A 22,316-nucleotide genomic window follows, 5' to 3' on the forward strand; every position below is an offset into this window, starting at 1 on the left:
AGCCGTTAGTGGCGGCTGCTTATTTCCAACTTGGCATTTTGTATCCTGTAAATGCTGACCAACTCACTGCTAAATGTCATCAAACAAATCAAATCTGCCACCAATTGAAATGAATCACCTAAGATTGTGTATTTCACATGGCTGCACTGATTCTGACTCACTGTTGTACTCTCAAGTCTAAAAAAGTCAGAAATGTAATCAGCCAGACTGTACACCATGATGGTTATAAAGTTCTTTCCCAATCAGATTGAACTGCAGTATAAAAATCACAGTTAACCCCAGGAACTTGCATGAAATACATGAAAATGTAATAAATCTCTTTGGCAGTGTTGGGATGTCAGTCCTGTTACGGTAATGAATGAAACATGCCCCTTTTTTTTTTGAATGGCTGCCACGATTATGATTCATCCTGGTACTTAAACTGCTACTGTGACTTGCCTTCTCCCTCCGCCCTCAGTGTAACTAACCACCTGAAGTCATAATTATGTCTGACTTTGTATTTGCTGCATAATAAGTAAAAGGTGTGCACCTAGTAGAAAGAGGTTCTGTTACTAAGCCACTTGGCATCTCAACTTTTGCATTTGTGGTCTGCTGGTACAGAGACTTAAGTCAATTTTCACTGATTATGACCAACAAAGGGAGCCGGGGAGTTGAACACAGTTACTGACTTTTCACTGATACTTTTCTTTGGCTGGTTATTTGATGTGAGAGAGAGGGACAGAGAGACAAAAACAAGCACCAAATACAGTACTTGTTGGACAAGACAACAGAAAACACGACAGCAACATTGTCAAAAATAATAGTTAGAAAACACGGGGTGCCCCATTTTGTTAGGGTACATTTCAACCACTACCCCTAATAATCCAGTTTCAAGGGGTATAATCCAGAATTTGTGTTACTTTGCTTGTGTGCTGTATGGAGTGATATATGCCAGAGGTAAAAAATGTCCCTTCTGTTCCGTCTTTATTCTCAGTCTTGCTTCATTTGTAGTCTACTAGTCCCCAAGCTTACAGTGACACGGACATGAAAAAGATGGAGATATAGAAATGATTGTCAGTTGATGGTGGAGCAGGTGACAGGAGTACAGCTTTCTCTCTCTCTGTCTTTTCTCTCTTGGCAGGAAAGATGACAGAGTGAAAAAGTATGCTCTTATACATTAGGTATGAGTAGTTGTATTAGTGAGGTATTAACATGTGACTTACAAATGCTTTTGTTTATTTCTGTGTATCTACCCTATGCTTCTGTGGATCTCATTAGGTTTCATTATACAGTGAAAAGTTGAGGTGAAGCAGCTGTTAATGCTGCTACATTCTAGCTTTGTCCAGTACCCGAGTTAAGCATTTTCCAGCTTTCCAGCTTTCCCAACCTTCACTTGGATAGATCTCGGATTCTAAACTGCTGATGAGTTGTTTGCGCCAGAGAATGCAAGACAATGTTGATTGGTGTTTCCATAACCTCAAAAACCTGTTTGTGATGTTAAAACATTAGCATTATTATATAGATCCCAACGCATGCTTTAGCTGTCTTCTCCACTGCTAAAGAGGAACCCTACAGATGTTCATTATAGTGCTTTATTTGAACTGACAGAATGTGTTATTTGAATTATGTTGTTACTGTAAATGATGGATGGTTGATTGGATGGATGGAGCTTTGCTTTTCCCACTCAAATAAAGGGTTGTCACAGGATGTCAAAGGGCATGAGAACAAAGAGATTATAGGGGAGAGCGAGCACACTGTAGGCATTGATCATGGAAAAGAGAAACTGAGTGGAAGAGAATTCACTTGCTGCAATTTCTCTGCTCTTTTAAAAATGTCAAACACCCACTCGTGCACCCTTCCCCCAACACACACACACACACACACATGCTATTTTACTATCGTTGCAACGGGCTTCACTGTAAATTATGTGCTTAAAATGAACCGAGCAATAATGGAACAGAGGCTTTACCTTTTATGGCTTGAAAATTGCTCCCCATATCACCCATACTTACTGTTTAGTCTGTCGTCACCTGCCGTCTTACTTCATAAGGTGTTTTCTTTCTTGTATTATAGTGTGACAATCTGGTGTTGAGTGCATTTTAAATTCCATACTGTTGTGAGTTTTTAGGAAGTTTTCTGGACTATTTTAAGTTCATTAGTCTTAAGATCAATTCATCCGGGCAACTTGAACTGACTTAAATTTTAAAATGTATGTCTAAAATTTTGATTTCCAGGTGACAAAGTAATGATTTAAGCATGAATGGAGGTTGCAGTACAATCACAAATTTTATAACCATCAGTAATATACAGTGCTGCCATCTATAAATAAAAGTGTACTAACAGTCTTTTGATTTACATTCTTATACATCTCTTCAATTGCTAACCCTTTTGCTTCTTTTTCCTCCCTCAGATGTGGCTAATGGCAGTACAGGTTACAGACCTCCTCCCAGAACCAAGGAGGTGGTTATAAACGGCCAGACAGTCAAACTGAAGTATTGCTTCACCTGCAAGATCTTCAGACCACCACGTGCCTCCCACTGCAGCCTGTGTGACAACTGTGTGGGTGAGTGACATTCATGCTCTTCTCTGGTTGCTGAGTGATTATTATCAATAAAATAATACAACTGAGATCATATAATAAGCACAAACAGTCAAAACTCAAGCCATCACTGAACCATCCTCTATACTCTGTGTATGTTTTCTACTGTCTACACTCAGAGACTCACAACAAACACACCTTTTGTGTGAGAGGAGGATACAAGCCAAAATGAATATGGGGTTTGTGACGCACACCTACAGGGAATGTACAGTATCCAGAGTTTTTCTGCTCCAAACTACCAGATGCTCAGTCTCTGGAGACAAAGCAAAGAGCACAGCGATGCATTTACTAAAGGAAGGAGACGGAGGCTTTGAAATCAGTGTCCTTATTCACAGCCCCTTTTTGAATGTCATTTTCCTTGTCAGGAGCGGAAGTGTCTGAAAGCCTGGGGAGACGGGGAAGTAGAAAACACAGTAATCAGATGCAGCGGAGGCACACTGGCAGGAAAAAAAGACAGACTAACAGCTGAATCAAAAAAAAATTGGAGGCCAGAGTGATCTAATAAATTGAACTCCTTGTGTAGATTGTACTTGTGAACTACAGATGGGAGGGTAATAGAATATTAGAGACATACCCATAGTTGCATTGTCCTGACTGCAGGTGGGTGGGAATGATAAACTCCAGTTGTACGTGTTCCATTCATAAGAATTATATTTCAGCTCAAAGCCTCAGGTCTCAACCTTGTATGGTGTTGCGTCTCTCCAAGCATTATCATGCTTTAGAGGTAACGTGCATGAATAACAGAGAACTGCGTCCTAATCTTCTTGTCAAAATTGTCACAAAGACCTTTTCTAGCATTTTTCCTCAAACGCTGAATGGTACTGTTGTTTAGTTTTAGTTTAATGGTTGGTATAAGTAACAAGTTTGTTTTTTAAATTTATTTTTGTCACATCCCGGTACAAAACCAAACTGATGGAGACCTTCGTGACACGGAAAACTCTGTTTTTCAGATTCACATGATCTCTCTTTGTGGTCCAGCCCCTAGAGCTTCCTCACTTCTGCTCTATAGTAAATAAATAAAGCAGGATAAGATGGTCTTGACTGTGTTCTATTGTTTATAGATGCTGGTCTTCATTAATACATGGCCAGAGGGTTGGGATTTGGTGATTCTAGCTCTAGTTTGTTGTTCATTTTTTTCACATGGGTTTAATTACAGATCATTGCACCATGCTTAAATGATTCTCTTGGGGTAATTATGTTAGGGAACGATAAAATACATTACAAAAACTCCAGTATGTAACTTCCGTCGCCAAAACACTACTCCTGTTGCTACGCTGCCATCACTCCATCAGTCCTGATGTAGAATGCATTACTCTGTGTAACCACAGACAAGAAAACAAAACAGTCATTTGCAGCTGATAGGCTCAATGAGCATTGTTTGAACTCATTTGACCGTGATTTGGATGTAACGGACATTTATTTATATTGAAGTTCCACACAAACGGCCGTAATATTAATATCCACTGACATGAGCTGTGGTCATAATCTGATCTGACAAGTCGTAGCTATCCCCTTTAGCCTTGCTTGACCATGACAACTGTTTCCCATACACTTTATTTTAACCTGGCATTGATTATTAAAGACAAGAGCAGGTCATTTCACCTCACTAAACAAATAAAGGCTCTAATTAATTAGGTAAGACGCTACCATTGTGCACAGCGAGTAGTCCACACTTGGGGAAAAGACTGTGGAGAGGAGTCTGGTTACATAACCACACTAGCAATCAGCTCTTACAGCAATCAGTGAAATGATAAGCATGCTAGATTTGCCCATGGTTTCTTTTAATTAAATATCAGTGACTCATTTTTATTATTATTATATCATTTCACATAAGATTTCTCAAGGAGCTGATTATTTCTCGCTGCATTCAGATACGTAGCTCAGTGGATTCCAGACATTTAATTTGTTTAACAGATATTTAGATGTGTTGCATGTAACACCTTCTTCTCTACACATTTTGGACAGGGTGTCTTTTAGGTTCATGTCAGTGCTTATTCAGTCAAATTCACCGTCAGTCTCCGCTCTACGAGCTCCGTGGAAATTGGACAACATTTTTTTACTTTACCTCCTTTCTTTTTCTCTTGACTTGTCCCCAAACTCTCTCATATTGACGCCTCAGTGGAGGTGCATTAACTGATGACACTGTAACGTGCTTTAATCAGCCATTTAACCTTGGACCGTTCCAATGTGATGCAATTTTTTTCAACCATGCCCATAAACAGTCATGTGGGCCGGTTTTATTAGCGAGTTATATAAATAGCCAGTTTGTAGTATGTGGAAAAAAAGACCCAGAGGGACACTTCCCTTTTTACTTTGTTTCCCACAGTTTTTGATTCTTTCTCCGTCTTTACACACAAGAACACTTAGACATCTTGGGAGCAACACAATTTCTAAATGATGTGTTCTGGGTTATGTACCAGGTTTCTATTAATTCCATCATTTGTATGACAAACAGACAGGGGAGGTATTGCCATGACAGCACTTTGTCAGGTTTGTGTTCTTGTATCCAAAATAAACTCTTCCACTGTCTCTTGCTGTCCATGCAGAACGTTTTGACCACCATTGTCCCTGGGTGGGAAACTGCGTGGGAAGGAGGAACTATCGTTTCTTCTACATGTTCATCCTCTCGCTCTCCTTCCTCACCATCTTCATCTTCGCCTTTGTCATCACACACATCATTTTAAGTAAGTACACACACACACACACACACACCAGCAGGTTGTAAGTGGATGTGGTGAAAGGCTGCAGCATTCTGGCTCGTTACTGTCTCTCCAGCTGGGAGCAAGCAGTGGACTGCTAAGCTCCCTATCAGCATGTGTGTGTTTGTGTGTACATGTGTTCACATAAATGACAGTCAGTCGATCAATGAAAATTAAATACTGGCACAGATTTAGTAGTATAGATCGGCCAAAAGGCCAAAAAAAAAAATCATGTCCTGGTATTTTCTAGCTGAAAAGCAGTACATCTTATTTATAACCACCGGTATTTATAACCCCCACCCCCTCTGTGAGTTTTTTTTCCCCTCACACTGGACTTAAAGGAGCCATATGCAAGATTTGCAGTTACAGTTTAAAGCAGGTACTACAATCCAATTTAAAAATTAAAAGGCTGTATTTAAATTGTGAATAAACTGTCTGTACTATTGTAATCTGAAACTAGTATTTCAAATTAACATATTTCCTGAATCCCTGATGACGCATCGTGATCATTTTATAACTTAACACAGCATTAGTCATTGCATGTTGTTCAGTAGCTGTTACTTGCAAGGCTTCAAATTAAAGGTCGTTACTCGGGTTGTAACGGTACGCAAAAGTCATGGCTCGGTACGTACCTTGGTTTTCACTGCAGATGCCAAAATACATCTTTACTTTGTGAACAGCAAAATTAATATTTCTTTTGCACTTTTTCAAACAATTTGTACAGCTTTAATTAGAATGCATAGATAAATGGTCTCTCAGACTGTTGTCAGTCACGGAGATGCCAACTATACACCAAGTATAGCAGCTGGCCAGCCCTTCATTTTTAGGCCTCTTTCTGGCTCTGTCCTTTTACTGGTTAAATTGAAACACCAGTTTAATTGAGCAGAGTCAGCCCTGCTCAGTTCTTGTTGACACTTAAAACAGCAGGTCCAGGGTGTGTAGTACCCAAAATTTGATTGAAGTTCCCACATTCGTTTTGTTTTGTTGTTAAACCGGCATTTGCGTTTCCGTAGGACAGTGTTTTATGTCGTAAAAAAGATAGTGGTATGTTGTTGTCTAATGGAAACTTTTTTCTATGTCCACAGGCTCTCATAAAAAGGGGTTTCTCACCGCACTTAAAGATAGTCCTGCCAGATATCCTTTCACTTAAATGTAACTTTCTGCATGTGCCACAGGTGTTTAAGTGTGATTGTCTTATTTCTGCTGCTGTGTCCTTATTTGTCTCTCTGTAAATATTAAGCCACTCTTTGCCAAGCATAAATTGAACTGCTCAGCAAGTGACTTATACAGGATCCTCTGTGGGTCCAAAATGAGTTTGCTTGGCAAACCTCTTGTAAGCTTTGCCATGTATTGCCATTTATTGCCACCGTCACTTACTTCAGAGCTACAGTTCTTGAATAGCGTGTGTCTGATTAGTCCTGTTCCATCGGGCTAACACAGCACACTAAAGCAGCTCCACTCTCTCTCTCTCTGCCAATCCATTTAGAGGCTCTTTGATTTCATCTGACTCCACAGAGATGTTGTGTGAGCGAGATTCGAGGGGATGTGCATGTCTCTCTGTGTGATGGATGCCAAGTGTGCGCTCGAGGTCCTAAGCTCCAGTTCTTATAAACTCACACTGTGAGTGAGGGCTGTTCAATATGAACCAAAATATCATAACGTGATGGAATAACAATACACATCATTACTAATTGCCTCTACCTCCTTTTCGCTGCAGCGTTAATTGGGGCAACGTCTTTACAGATGTAAGCTGCAACAACAGCTGTTATGCCCTCACATCTTTGAGATTCTTTTCCATATGGTTTTTCTGTTTGTCCAAAAACAGGTTTGAGCCCCCAGCTGTACTTTAGAGGCTCATTTGTACACTGTGTTCTGTTTGGATTCTTGCATATGTGGTGACGGACGTCCATGGTGTGTAAAACATTCTGTTCGATTTTACATACGTGCACCTTATCTATGCAGCAGTAGCAGCCCGTCTTTATTCTACAAGCTCCTTGTCTTATCTGTGTTCTTCAAAGTCCTCATTCTATTCAGAGACTCTCTGCTCTCCATTCTCCTCTGTTTGTGTATGTTGTGTATGTCAAGCAAATCCAATGTTTTTATGTTGTTATACAGCACAGTTAATTTTCACACCATTTGACCTCAGTCTTTAGCTAATGTGAAATTGGGGTTGGCAGTAAAATTGGATGTCATAAATTGCTGCTCTTATGTTTTGGTTTCTTCTCTTTTTTTTAATAATAGAAGGATCTGCATTAGGATCCAATAAGGACTAGAATTGATGAGCACGCTTGGAGAATCAGTTGGAGAGCGCATGTTAATGGCATGGTCCCTATCTCGCTCTCTCTCTGTCCTTCTCTGTAGGGCTGAGTCGCGGTATCTGTTTCTCTAGCAGAGAAATGTGTGCCAAGCCAAGCTGATAATGGCCCATGTCCTACAGAACTTTAATGAAGGGGAATTGGAGTTGATAGTGTTGTAGCAGTCCTTTGTACCACATGAATGATGGTATGTTTTGTCCTTGCTAAAGGCAAAGGAAATTGGAAGAGTAAAAAAATGAGAGAGGTAAGAGATAGTCAGGGGTTTTGAGAAGATTTGTATTTTATATTATGGTTTAACGGACTTGTTCACCTCGTCACTTATAACCTACGTTATGATGAGCATGAGTAGTATTTGTGGTGTTTGGTATTTGCACATGCTGTATCATAAGATTTTGTTTTAGAAGGCGTTCAGCTTGGACTGTGGCCGTGTGTTAATGCTTTATGTAGAGCACAGAAATGAGCGTTGTTCTGCTGTCACAGCCAAATGAACTGGTTTCCAGGAACTAGTGGCCTGGGACGGACAGCCCCAAGGCTGTAGGTCAGTGTGCTAGGCTGTGAGAACTCCATATGTGTCTATCATACATGTCTTTATACAGGGCTTTTATATTCTGTATTAATGAAATTGTCCTTGACTTTAATTGTGTCACTGTGCTGGAGGTGGTGGTTTGTTTCTTCTCTGTCTGGTCCATAGTGGGCCTCTCAGGCTTCCATACCTACCTGATCAGCTCAAACCAGACCACCAATGAAGATGTGAGTATAAACATGTAATGACTTTTGTAATGTAGAGCTGCAACTATTATTATTTGCATAATCAAGTAACTTGTTTGGTCCAGAAAATGTCAATCAGCTTTTTCCCAAATGTCGAAATGATGATGTTCTCAAATGTCTTATTTTGTCCAATATAACAGTCTGAATGAATTCTTTGTTATGTGGAGCAAGGAAACTAGAAAATATTCACATTAAGAAGCCGACAACTCAGAGAGCTTGTGCACGTTAAAATAATAATGAGATATTTGCTACGCTTTTTTTAATTGCATAATTGCATAAGATGCATAAGTCTGCATCTTCAGAACAATATTTATATATTTTTTCAGGCATATTATTGTAAACTTAGATTAAAGGAGTACAAGGAGTCCGAGATTTTCTTTTTCTATTTTCTATCATTGTCACCTTTGCACCAGAAAAAGACACAGTAGAAGGAAACAGGTCTGTTTATGATATCTCTTCTCGTCGTGTCCTGAAAACATGAGCTGTGAACGTACGCCACACATCAAATGCATCTGCGAGATTAGCAGGCGATCAGTTTTGTTATGTTTTGTTCAATTGTCCATGTTTGAAATCATGATGTTGTGTGGGCTCCTCCAGATCAAAGGTTCGTGGTCTTCTAAAAGAGGGAAGGACAACCATAATCCTTACAGCCATGGCAACATATTCACCAACTGCTGTGCAGCACTATGTGGACCCCTGCCACCAAGGTGTGTTGTGTGTGAACTTGCACGTGTGTTTTTTAAGGAGGTGATTTACGTACTGCCAGATGTCCTGATGATGACGACATCGGTAAATCTTCTCTTTCTTAAAATTCCCCATTTCTGTAATAGGTCACAGCATCTGTTGTTTACCACCACCGCCACCATTTTAACGTTTTATTGTGTCCAGAGGCGTAAATAGAATTGTTCGTCCAAACTCCTTGGAGTGTGTGGAGCCACTTTGAAACGAGCTGGCCTGCAGCCTTTTCTCGAAGCGTAACTACTAAAATACTGCAAGAGCGGAAAGGATTTCAAGCCCATTTTAACCAGATCTCACATCAAAGTTGACTCGTTATTGGATTTCACACTTTTGCTCTTCATGTGATTGAACAAAAATACAGTCTCATGTCCATGTGACTGTAAATGTCCATAGATGTTTCAAACGACGTCCTGGTTTCTTTCATGTACGGTTTGCTCAGAAATGCCCATTAATCATCTGTGAATATGTAGATCTTGATTTTGTAGACTCTTTTTCTTTCGTTCTTTTGTTTCTTTGGGGCTGGGTCTTACTTTTCACGACACTGTGCCAATGACTCACATTTTCTTGTGTTTTTATTTCCATTTCTAACTGAGTCCAGCTCAGTAATAATGACCCTGCTCGCGCTGCTTTAACACAACCACCAACTAGCTTTGTGTGTTTATTGTCAGTTGTTGTTGTCACACAGGCTGCGTCGGGGGTTCTGCAGCATTAATGTCGGCAGAAACAGTGATTCAGTTCCACAGCTTGGCCCGTCATTTATCACCAACATTTGATTTTCTGTGTTTGTGTGTGTGAGTGGAGGAGTGAGCGTGTGTGTGCACAGTGTTGCTGTGTTTCTTGCACTATGATAAATCTTGCTTGCTGTTGCATTCAGTAAAGTGAGGCATAGTTTAATATTTATTATGTGCGTCGCAAGTGTTTTAGGGTTCTTTCAGGTCCCTGAAATGTCTGTTTTGGTGCTACTGGTTTTATCTGTTATTAGTTGTATGTAAAATAATGTGTAAATTAATGTGTCCACCTTTCTTTTTGTTGTCTTTTTAGTCTCATTGACAGACGGGGCTTTGTTCAGTCAGACACGCCACAGCTGGCACAGCCGACCAACGGCATCACTATGTATGGAGCCACCCAGTCTCAGCAGAGCCACATGGTGAGACACTGACCTGACTCTCCCAGTGTTGTGTTGATTCTTTGCTGAGATGGAAAATAGTGTGTGGAATCATGCAATATTCGAATTGTTCCTGCCACAGATTTATTATGAATGAAAGGAGTTTTACACTGATCACATAAACGTAAGGTTTGTGCCGTCGCTTTCCAGTACAGCTGCGTGCACTGCATCGCTATTTTCTATCAGTGCTGTTTATTCTTGTGCTAGCTCGCTCTCCTCTCCTCTCCTCTCCTCTCCTCACTCACACGTGCACCCACGCTATAAGTTGTTTCGTGTCCACTCAAGCCCTTGGAATCCCAGCTGCGGTGACGCATTTACCTGTGAGAACTTTGAGTCACTCGTCTGTATCTGTTTACAGAAACCAAGAGTAATTGAGCCGACATAGATTAGGTTCTAGTGTTCTCTCTAAACCCAACATTTTTAGTTGTCTAAATTAACGTGTCCTTATTTCCATGTTTGTCACAACATGACTCCTGCAGGACCAGGAGGACACTAAGACAGAATATCAGTTCACAGCAGCCAGACCAATTGAATCTAGCTGTTTTAATTCTATGTTTTCCCAGAACCTGACACTCAGTTCTCACAAAAAAAAAGCACATTAACTTTGTAGTTCAAGGACTTCAAACCACAGACTTCAGATCAGATTGTTGTAGCTTGTGGATGGTTACACTGAGGTATAAGACATTTTAAACATGCTGCGGAATTGTGAATTTGCCCTCTTGTCATATCTCTTTTTCTGAAAATAACAATTCAGAAAAAGATGATGTATACTGTATATAATGGATAATTGTGTAAATGGATATTCTCTGTAACGGTGATAATGTGTCTGGGGAAGAAAACATCCAGTGTCACGAAGAGGACATTGCTTTTCTTTGGTGTGTGAATAGAATAGAAGCAACAAGTCCTCTGTTGTTCGCTTCAGCTTCAGTTTACCTCACACATTACACACTAGATTTAAGGCCTGTTCGCCCACAGCGACTATATGTCTTACAGTGGCGTCCTCCCTCTATGCCACAGTCGTCCTCTTGTTCTTGCTTCTCATTCCGCTCATTCTTATCGAGATGTCAAGCGCGAATGTCGTCGTCCGTCTTCAGGACCTGAATGTGTGGACTGACTGTTACATAATCTGAACATATGAGCACGTGCATAACATAACGACCATCTGTTTACAGGGGTCGTGCTCATGCGATGATTAGCAGGTAGGAGTGATTCTGTTGGGCTGACTGCTGATAGCCAGCACTGTGTTTAGTATGCATTTGTTAATAATTGAAGTGGCATTGAGTGAAAATGCTCCAATCACTTTGGGTGAACACCGAGATGAAAATTAAACGGCAGAACAGTTGGAAGAAGCGTCTCGTCCTTGATTCATGTATGACCTTGGACCTACATCATCACCAAACTATTCATATATATATATATATATATACATATATATATGTATATACACATGTATGTATATATATGTATTATATATATATAGTGCAAAATGACTTATATTATGTAAATGGATTAATGGGAACGTCATCTAAGCTTGCTGACTTGTGTCTCCCGTCACCTGTTTTTGTGCGCGTTTATGTTTGAGGTTGTATTTTCATCCAAAGCCGTTTTCTTTGTGAGGTCCTCTGCCTGTGATGCAGCGCATCACGGCAGCCTGTTATGCAGAGGCCGTGTGTAAGTGGTTGCCACGGTAACAGTGCGATAGGATGTCACGTTACACCTCGATAATGTAAACCCTCTCGGTTTTGGGATTTGACTTATGGAAGGAACATGGACACAGTCTGACTGGAAGCGGATGTGATTATTACAAAGACAAGTGAAAACTATTTTGGTCTTTATTGCTCTTTCCGTCTTTTATTTATTTCTCTCTCTCTCTCAACCGCAATTTCCAGGCTGATAAATGTCAGGGATGAACGTCTTACACACCTCAGCCTCATTTTCACTTTCACTTACCGGTCTTGGATTCTGTGAGTCGTGAGGAAGTGCTACAGTCGGCTTCATGACTGATTTATTTATTGTCCAGCTGTCTGGACACAGTCAATATTTAGACTTAATTAAAGATTAAATGATGGACAGAATTGCAGTAGAGTTTTCTGTTCTTGATCAGATCACGTCAACCAAATCCACCACCGTAGTAACCACACAACAAATGTATAATTTATCAGGCAGCTGCTCACAAACGACACTGGTTTCAGGAATAACACAGGATTATAGGACAACTGTAATATCTCCAGATTATAGCTGGATTTTTCACCTTGAGATGCGTTTAAAAGATGGAACAAAAGCGATGCCAGCTCTGCGAAATGCAAGGTCATCCATTGACTTCATGACCTTGCAATTATTGTGTCATGCTGCAGCAAATCATTGGGTTTTTTTTACTGTCTAATTGTTTGGTTTATTACTTGTAAAATAAAAAGAGTAAACGATGGCGACTTCCAGAGCCTAACAGATCCTAGCCGCCTGACTTCTTCCTTGGCTCATAAAGTTTTGTGAAAATCCAAATGGCAGTTTTTTTCTGTAATCTTGATAAGTAAACATTAGACGGGTGAAAATATAAGTGATAAATAGATCAACAAAATTTAGGATCAGGAATGTTTTCTTTATACTTTTGCCTTAAATAAAGTCTTAGTGTTGTGTAGACTAAGGCAAAACCAGGCAGATGTGAGTAGGTCAGATATTAAAAAGTAAAATAAAATATGACATTTTATTCCATGTCATTTCAGTCAAAAAAAAGCCCTCCCTCAAATCAGTCTTTTCAGCCACCTGGAGAGAAGCCAGGCTCCTGAAGGTGCTAAGTCTAGAGCAGCTGACATGTGCACCGGATAAGAGGATTGATAATACGTGGAAGCACATCTCATCCACTGTCAAAGGTGGCTGTACTTGTGTTTCAATCATACATCTCTAATCTGCTCTCTTTAGGTCAGTGAGATTGAGAAAGAAAGGTGAGCTGCCCGGAGAAATCTCTGTACTTCACATTCTGTCCGTCAGACTTGGGGACTGGTGTGGGGAGGAGGAAGGCTTTAAATCAATTCTCCTATTTCTTTATATGGCTTCTTCTTTTTTTTTTATTTCCCGACCTCTCTACGCAAGTATGATTGTTCTGTGGTGACAAAAGACTAACAGGGTTAAGGCTAACCTTCCTGTAGTTAATGTGTGGTATTGATGACTCTCTGTGTCCTAACCCAGTTGCTCTGCTCCAGTTTCAGTCGTGTGGTTCCCACTCTAAATCAAAACAGTAGAGATCAATAGGTCATGAAGCAGTGACTTCGTGGCCCTGTGTTTTCAGCTGTGTCTGTTGACTCCGGCTCTGTTTTTACTGGGTCAGAGGTACAAGCCGCAGGCTCTTTGTCCCGGTGTCGTTCAGACCTGATATCGACGTCTGTCCTCAGTGATCTGATCACATGTGGATAGCGCCAAGCGTGACTGTTCACACCTGGCATTGAAATGCGGAGACCACAGGAGATCGTACTCAGCGTCCGTACAGTGTGATGTGTGTTAGGGACGGACATTATTTATCAAATATAAGAATATTCCAAACTAGTAACTCGTAAAACAGAAGTGAAGGGTTCACAGCAGGTTGAGCTTAGAGGAGCGGCTACGAGGTGCATTCAAGAAACCTTCAGTTTCACCGTTTCTGCACATAAACATGCCGTCCACTAACCCTGTGATTTATAGACGATAAATGAGGTAGTTACTGGCATGGAAAGATTTCACTGCAATAATGAATAAAACATTTATCTTTTTAATGTCGTTTCAAACTTATAGAGAATTAAACAAACGTATGAGCAGTGAACATCCAGTAAAAGTACAGTGAGTCAGAGGACATCAGCTGAGGAGGCGGTCTCTAACGCCTCCTGTGGACGGATTGCATGCATGCAGCTCAGGAACTTGAATGTGGTTTCTGTGTTTGGATCAGAGGAGCCACTCACGATGGATTTGGAGGTTTCAGACCTGTATTGAGCACCATCTGCATGCGCTCAGGATGTATATTAATACCAGGTCTGAACAGGGTTTTTGTTGCTCTGCATTCTAACTGGGGTACTAACACCTTTGTCTCTTTCTTTTTCTTTCCCTCATCCAAACCCCCCACTCCCCCTCCACATTTTCTTTATTTTCTTCTTCTTGATCCCATGTTCCATTTCCTCTCTTATCTCTTGTGTTTCTATTTATGGCACCTTTATCTGTCTCACGTCCCTTCCAATATTGTTCTTTCTTCCATTTTCCTGCCACTTTTCTCTCAGTGTGACCAAGACCAGTGCATTCAGAGCACCAAATTCGTTTTGCAGGCCGCCACCACCCCTCTCCTCCAGCAGCAGAGCAGCGAGCCAGTTATCCTGACAGCCTCGTCTGAAAACGGTGGCTCCCTCCCTGGCCGCACGTCCCTTGCGCTGGTCGGCCCGTGCACCTCGCTCCCCCTCGGGCAGCCCACGCCTCCGACGTCGACCCCCAGCCTCAGCTGCCACGAAGCCGCCGACATGTTACCGATCCATGGCCACAGCCACGCACACAACCACAGCCACCCCTACCAGGAGCCGGTGGCGCACCACCACTTTCTCACTCCAGAGGAAGTGCCCTCGCCCCCAGGTATGCTTCCGTGTGGCAGCCCGCTGGGTCACAGCCACACAATGCAGAGCGGCTTCTACAACCCAGCGAGCCAGGACTCACTACATGAGGACTCTGTCAGAGGTTTGGTAAAGCTCAGCTCTGTCTGACCACAGAACACACAAACACGCACCCTGATACCCTCCTGTGCCACTTTTTACCTTGCACCACCCGCTCTCCTCTTCAGCAGGACTTGACAATTGAAAGAAAAAAAAAAAGAAAAAAAGGCTGTGGTTTAAATTCAGCTGCTAGAAACTGTGGTATTTAACTGAATTCAGTGAAACCTCAGCCACTGTCTTGCCAAATCTCTCTCTCCCCAAGACTGGGGGAGACGGTTCCCTGTAAGATGGAATATACGACGACTCAGACATACATGTCTCTCTCTCCTTTTTTTTGCTCGCACTCTTTCTCTGCTTTTCTTTTCAACTTTAAGGGAAGCATCATCCAGTGTCCATCCCTCCCCCTGGTGATTGGATAAGGGAGTATTCTTTTTTTGTTTGTGTTTTTTTTTGTTTGTTTTTTTCCAAATGAAGTAAGTTTGTGAGTCATTTCAAGCCAAAAAAAGAGTAAACATGTATTGATGGTACATGGCATGTTTTAGTCAAAAAGCTGGATTTCTGTTCATGGATCATTTGTCTGACAAGATGTTGTTTTGGTTAAACACAGTTTAGCCTAATTTGCCTGTTGCTGATTGGACTGATGCCTTCGCCCCCCCCCCCCCCCCCACTCCAGACATTATCAGCAGTGCAAATCTCAGTGTTGCATATCATTCTGCTGTTCCTGTTTGAAAAAAAAAAAAAGAAAATAAGAGACTGTTGTACTGTACCATGGTTATTACAACTCCTGCCAATTATATTTCCTGTGGATATTAATAAAAGCGACTTTTTATCAGATTGCGTCCCTATTTTAGGTTGAGTAGTGCAAACAGTGCTAAATGGAAGAGTCATGTGGTGATGACTTTTCCCCTAGAGTTCGTCCTGTGACCAAAGCCTGAGGTCGTTAGACATAAATGAGACTGAGTGAAAGCTTCCAAACATCTATGGTGCTCAAACTGTGTTAAGAATTATTCCTCGATTCATTAACATTTGGACTAGAGCTGAAACAATTGGTTTGAAGCTTTTTGTCATGAGTAAAACAAGATTTCTGATTGTTTCAGCTTCTTAAATGTGAGTATTTTCTTGGTTTCTTTGCTCCGCAGGACAAAGAAATCATTAAAAGTGAATCATTTTGGTTTGTGGACAAAAAACAAGACGTTCGAGAACCTATGTTTGATAAACACTGCTCAACGTTTTTTAAGAGAAAATAATCGTTAGTTGCAGCTCTAGTTTGGACAACAACTCAGGTTGCAAAAGGCAATTTGATAACATGCAAGTCACTCTCACCACCTTGTGGCGTAGCAGAGGTACTGCAGGTGAAAGTGTATTTAATATATTCAAGCGTCTTCATTGTCATCAGCCACAAAAAGATAAAGTGCCCGAACAGTGCGACACAAAACCATGTAGACCAGTGGTGTCCAAACTAGCAGCTTTGGTTTTATAATGTATTATTTATGGCCAGGGACTGACTCGAACAAAACCAGTTGCCAAAGTTTTGTCTGCAGGTGCAGGGAATGGAGAGCAGACCGCAGGTTCCGGGAGGGACGGTGCACATGGAGGAGGTCGGAGAGATGATGTGGCGCAAGTGAAAGGGGAGCCAGTGCAGGAGTGATGTGTTGCCAAGGTTTGTTCCGTTGGAGCGAGAACCCTGGCAGCAGAATTCTGGACGTCTTGGAGTCTATCCAGGGTTTTCTTGGGGACCCCAAACAGGACGGCTACATGCACTAATCTCATATTATGTAATCTGACTCCAGATGTGGAAAGAAAGGCAATTTTTTTCTTAAATTTTTTCACTGCTGCACGCTTTAGATTTGGTTACATGTCCATTTAAAAATGGTAATTGTGACAATGAAAATTAAATTGTCCATTATATATTTATATCCAAAGTTTGGACACCCCTGACATAGACGCACTAAAAAGACGCAAAAAAAAGATAATAGCTATGCATTTATTTGTTATTAAATCCTTTAATACATTGGGATTTATCATACACACATTTTAAATCAATTACAGACAATGCAACAAAAAAGGAGACATAAGAACACTGAAAAACAAAAATATCCCCAATTATTATTTTCTTTTGTATTTAGGAGCTGGAGTTGAGAGAAATGGCGACGGACTCGGACACAGACGCGGGATTCCTCTGTACTCTACAGACCGGCAATAAAGATGGCAAAAAATAGCATTCGTTAGGTAATTAGAAAATACTTATGCTTTTTAAATTGACCCTGTGTACTGCACTGTGCTTAAGTTCCTCTGCTGCACGATTGCACCATGACAAACGCCTTCATTTGGATGTCGAGCACACGAGAAGTTGTCCATGTGTGAAAGAACGGAAGAATCCTGAGGATAAGAGTCGGTTTAAAAGAAAAAAGCAGGTTAAAATAATAAGTTACATAACCACTACAAATGACCTAGTAATTATTATAAAATGTTTTTGTAAATTAGTCTTCAATGAGCGTTGCTACAAAAACAGATGGGCCCATCACTTTTCATTTTGACGTTTTGAAGACCGTATTTAAGTGCTTATTAACATAAATATATATATATATATATATATATATATATATATATAAATATATATATATATATATATAAATATATATATATATATATATATATATATATATATATATATATATATATATATACACATATACTGCATTTTTTGTTTAAATTATACAGCGCACATATCACAGCAGAGAGAACCTGGAGACAGAAGAAGAAGAAGAAGAATTGAACCAAGGCAAACCTAACTTCTAACTTGTAGCTGTAATCGTGGCCTGACGCTCCCCAGCACAGCTAACGCTCATGCATCAAGTTTTCTAAATCAGGGCTGGGAAAAAAGTGATCATCGAGCCCCCAATTAAGGACCAGCTGAAGCTGAGACACACGACCGTGTCAGAGTCACCACAGTTTAACATCGGAGAGCTCCACGTCGCCCATGACCTCCAGCTGGTTGATGCTGCTCAGGTCCTGCACTCGGTGCCGGAACTCGAACAAGTGCGCGCCGTTCACGGCGAGTTTGAACTGATGAGGCTGACACAGGATGAGAATCTGTCCCAAAAGAGAAAGAAACAAATGTGTTATCATACGTAGCTGCCAGTTGGATTCGTTTCCACATCCTGACTAAGTGCGCTTTTTCTTTTCCTCCTTAAACCAAAATGAAACGATGCGTTTCTTGTACAACAGAATGTTTTGTTTATAAGTTGACTGCTATATTGTGCTGCCCCTGCAGCTACAACCGGGTCAAGTAGAGAATCAGATGTTTTTGTGTGTGTTCAGCTGTGAGAGAGTAAATTAAAATGCTTAGCCAAAGTGAAAAGAGCTTCAAAAAAGAGAACTCAGCCCCTCAAATTAACCCTTAGTGCACAGTAAATTGCTGTGGGAATAACACACAACTCCTTATATGGACATGGTGGGGGTGTTTGTTTATAGGTCACATATTCAGGCATTAAAAATGTTTTTTTCTAATATTTCTTGAGGTAAAAAAAAATATGATACATTACTGGTAATTTTTTCCCCTCCCAGCTCAAATATCACAAATATGCCTGTTTTTAATGGTGTGATTTGAAAAGATTTTAAAAAGACACCTAAAGTGTTGTCCTGCAAAGTTATTTCAGAGTAAAAACCTTACAGGTGGAGGTGGTTCCCTACCTCAAAATACTCCCCTGACGAGAAGGGAAAGAAGGGCAGCTCCCGCTCCTCCTTACCCCAGGACTCGCTCAGATACGAGTTCCTGGTGAAGACGCCCGACTTCATGCGTGGATTCAAGTGCAGGGCGATGTTCTCCGTCCTGCTGTTGCAGAGGTTTATCGTGAAGCTGGGAGACGAAGCACGGATAAGAGGTAAATAATGTTTAGAGAGCAAATGTTTAAAGCCGAAAAAAATGTACAAGAAAGCAGTGGTTTACTGTACATGAAGATTACTTTTGGTCAGTTTACCTGTGAGGATAGACGCTGACCTGTCCTTTGATTGTGATGTGCTGTCCTGGGCTCAGTCCTTTCAGTATACTGCCTTTGTAAGGGAGGCTCTGAAATGACAACATAACTGCTGTTAAATAATAATTTCCTCAAATGATTATTCCTCTGATCAATAAAGTACTCATTTCTAGCTAACCAGTGTTTGTACGGAAGAGCATTAGTGCCACATGAGAAAAAAACACCATGAATTCAGAATTTATGTGGTTTTATTTTATTTTTTGTTCTCTTTCTTTTTTTGTGGCCCAAAAAAAGTCAGAATTCTGACTTTTCTCAGAAGAAATCTGACTTTTTCTCAATCTATTTGATTCCAATTCTCAAGATTAAGAAGATATTAGTTAAAATAGTTTTGCTTGGTTCAAAAAAGAGATTTTGCCCCAAAGTAGTTTTATTTAATACAATGCAACTCTACTTTGCAGTCCGAGGTGATAATTCCAACTAGTTCCTTTAAAATATCCAGCCTAGAAGTGCATGAGACAATTGTGACCACTGTGGTCTCACAAGATGTGTGCAGAAGATACAGGAAGTGATATTTATTAAAGATTTCATGAACCAATACAGTGTACATCAGCCATTTCTTTTTATTCATATTAGAAAAGGTATTTGGCTTTTGTTTTTCATCCAACAAGATCTGGAAACTGACAAGAAGTCTGGCTCAACTTCAAAGCAGCTCTGACTGCCTGAAGACTTTCTCTGTTGAGGCCACATTCCCTCACTTTCACCATCGTTTCAAGGACACGAGTGCTCGCATAGTGTCTAGTAAAACCATAACTGTCGCTTAAAAAAAAGCCAGAGAGGGAAATGAAGCGTCTGCAGAGCACAAACAAAGGAAGCATTCAGGGAATGTGATCCCCTTTTAGCAACATCACAAGATACTGGGCTCATAATACAGGCAGAGGGGGTTTACGGAGGTGACGCACAAGACGAGGGGAAAAACTCACCAAGTCGCCTGATTCTGAATATATTGCCTGAGGGAGGAAAAAGTCACATTTAGAAACAAGTAAACAAACTTATCTTAGCACACATTCAACCAGAATGTAAGGAAAGTAAAGAATGTAAATGTACTTACAGAGTTTGGGATGTAGCCAACAGCATGAACCCGGACATTCCCAGATATAGAAAATGTGTCGACCCTATTCAGTGGGATTCTATGCTTGAAGGTCAGTAGGTGAGTCCCGTTGACTGCCACCTAATGGTCAAGACATGTATTTTAGAACTTAATTATTACCGCATGTCCTTCTACCGTTCACAGGCCTCATCCGCGTCGTCGTCTCCAGCAGCGTGCTGACCTTAAACACGTCCTCGTGTACCAGGACGATGGTCTCGAAGGGGGCTCCGCACTTGTACGGCAGCTGATGCAGCGTCTGCTCCTCGCCCCAGCTCTCCCGCAGCAGGGAGTTGCACACCACACACGGCGAGCCTTTGAAGCGGGCGCTGAAGTGGAGGGCGACATCGGAGGGCGGCTTGGTGCTGCAGCCGCTCGACAGGTCGATCTGAAACCTGCGGACGTGGAACAAACACGGCGGCGCGGGAATAAACGTGGTGTAATTGTGATGAACTCCCACCTAGTTCCACTGTGGCCCCCTGGTGCCCTAATGGACAAAAACATAACACGCTTGACCCTTTAGAGTAGGGATTTTTACTAGTCGTGTCTTTTTAGTGGAGAAAAGTGATTCAGTGCCCTGTAAGAGTTCCTTCCAATCATAAAGAGGGCTGTTATGAAGTTCCCTACTGCCCTGACGTGTCCCAAAAGGGGTGTCGACACCGGACGTGTTCATTTTCACATCGCTTTAGACGGGGATTTCTCCTACACTGTCAACCAAAGCATCGTTGCACTCTCCTTTGTGGAGACGTCCGCAGAGAAGAAACTTCGGATTCTCTGCAGACGTTTCCACGAGAGAAAGAGTGCATACTTAGCAACTTGTGTTGCAGAGCTCGAGAGTGCGAAGTCTGGCCGCCGGCAAGCACGACTCTCAACACTGACTGGCCTACAAAGTGCTCCATGGGTCTGCTCCCACCTTCTTAAATGCTCTCCTAAAGCCCTTTTGTTAGCCGTCGACCAATCCGTTCATCAAAGGATTGTCTTGTGCGGTGCCAACGCCCTGCACAAGACAATCCTGATTATTTTCGTGTGTTGTTCCACGCTGGTGGAATGAGCTACCAAGCCTCTACCAGAACAGGGTCTATCTTCAAGAAGCTCTTGAAGACCCAGCTCTTCCAAGAAGCTTCTTCTGTGCTAGCACTTTACCGTTACCCCCTCCTTCCTTCTATGTAGCTTATTCCTCTTTTGTAAGTCGCTTTGGATAAAAGTGTCTGCTAAATGCTTAAATGTAAATCCCAAAACCAGCATATTCAGTAACGGAAGTGCTCCATGTCAGTGGAGGGCGCTGTCGTGCAGCTCTAAGACCAGCCGGGGCTGCTAAGGTCTTACTTTATTAAAAGACCTGGTCATGTTGAACAAAAGGATAAAAGTTCTCCTCCCGTAAACCGCACAGTTTTTGTGCCCAGTGTTTGAATTCGGCAGTAGGTCGCTCGCTCGCTCTGGGCTTTGTGAGATTATTTGTGATAAAGCGGCCATCACAAAATGTACTCAGGTGAAGAGAAGGTCCTTGAGTGTTCAGAGATCAACGTTTACCTCCTGTGTGCTCGGTTACTTCACGTTCACCTGTGACGATAAAAACACCTGTCTGACATCAGTCACCTGACCTCATTTGTGGGTGAACAGCACCATCTAGTGACCACAGTGTAGCAGTCACTTGATATAAATAGAATATAAACACCCCCCCTAATCCTTTACCTTTGGTTGCTTGACTCCTGTTTATAGTTTTGTGTAATCTCACGCCCTGTGACAATTTAAATGTTGATATACTATAAATAAGACCACCTGAATCCATACTAAACTAATGATACATGATTTGAAAAGAATGTCATGTGTTGTCAGACTCACCGGTCAGCATCTGGGGGCACAGTGCCTTGGATAACGATGATCTCCCCGGGGTGCAGGCCTGCAGGTATGGGCCCTGTGTATGGGATCACCTGAGGTGGAGGGGAACAGTCACTGACATGGGCATCATACCATATTACATATGTGTGTGTGTGCGTGCACTGAGCCCTGCAACCCCCCCCTCCCCTCCTGTAACTTAAACAGTGTGTGTGTGTGTGTGTGTGTCTGCAGTCTGAGCCCTGCTGATCATTGCACGGTGGGCACAACATTAAAAACAAGCCTCTTACCGGATTCAACACCGTGTGCTTCGCATTGGCCACAGGCATCGAGCTCCCTCGTGTGAGACTACAGCGCGCAGCTGTGCGTGAAGACGACAGACTGTGCGCTTTGTGCGCTCTCTGCGGCTCCTTCTGCTCTTCTGCGTTACACAGGGAC

The 22,316-nt window shown here is 41.7% G+C and overlaps 2 protein-coding genes across 4 annotated transcripts in view; one reads left to right on the top strand and one right to left on the bottom strand.

The window, feature by feature from the left end:
• Positions 1-15,586, top strand: part of zdhhc14 (zinc finger DHHC-type palmitoyltransferase 14) — a 35,611-nt gene extending 20,025 nt beyond the window's left edge. The window contains exons 4-11 of one of the 3 annotated variants that reach the window (XM_058614619.1): positions 2,390-2,542; positions 5,125-5,262; positions 6,363-6,411; positions 8,240-8,342; positions 8,958-9,067; positions 10,140-10,245; positions 13,180-13,202; positions 14,547-14,742. In XM_058614619.1, coding sequence (XP_058470602.1) covers positions 2,390-2,542; positions 5,125-5,262; positions 6,363-6,411; positions 8,240-8,342; positions 8,958-9,067; positions 10,140-10,245; positions 13,180-13,202; positions 14,547-14,598 — 734 coding nt within the window. In that variant the 3' untranslated portion in view covers positions 14,599-14,742. Of the gene's footprint in view, positions 1-2,389; positions 2,543-5,124; positions 5,263-6,362; positions 6,412-8,239; positions 8,343-8,957; positions 9,068-10,139; positions 10,246-13,179; positions 13,203-14,501 lie in introns of all 3 variants that reach the window. The other 2 variants (XM_058614617.1, XM_058614618.1) reach the window with 2 other exon arrangements.
• A 1,993-nt stretch (positions 15,587-17,579) lies between these two features.
• On the bottom strand, positions 17,580-22,301 carry lgals8b (galectin 8b). Its single transcript, XM_058614620.1, has 8 exons — positions 22,169-22,301; positions 21,885-21,973; positions 20,227-20,437; positions 20,007-20,126; positions 19,879-19,905; positions 18,902-18,990; positions 18,615-18,780; positions 17,580-18,014 (listed from the first exon to the last, which is right to left on the bottom strand). The coding sequence occupies exons 1-8, from the start codon at positions 22,205-22,207 to the stop codon at positions 17,865-17,867; spliced, it is 891 nt and encodes a 296-aa protein (XP_058470603.1). The 5' UTR covers positions 22,208-22,301; the 3' UTR covers positions 17,580-17,864.
• Between the last annotated feature and the right edge of the window lie 15 nt (positions 22,302-22,316).

This window comes from Solea solea, chromosome 18, assembly GCF_958295425.1.
Source record: "Solea solea chromosome 18, fSolSol10.1, whole genome shotgun sequence".
Classification (NCBI taxonomy): Eukaryota; Metazoa; Chordata; class Actinopteri; order Pleuronectiformes; family Soleidae; genus Solea; species Solea solea.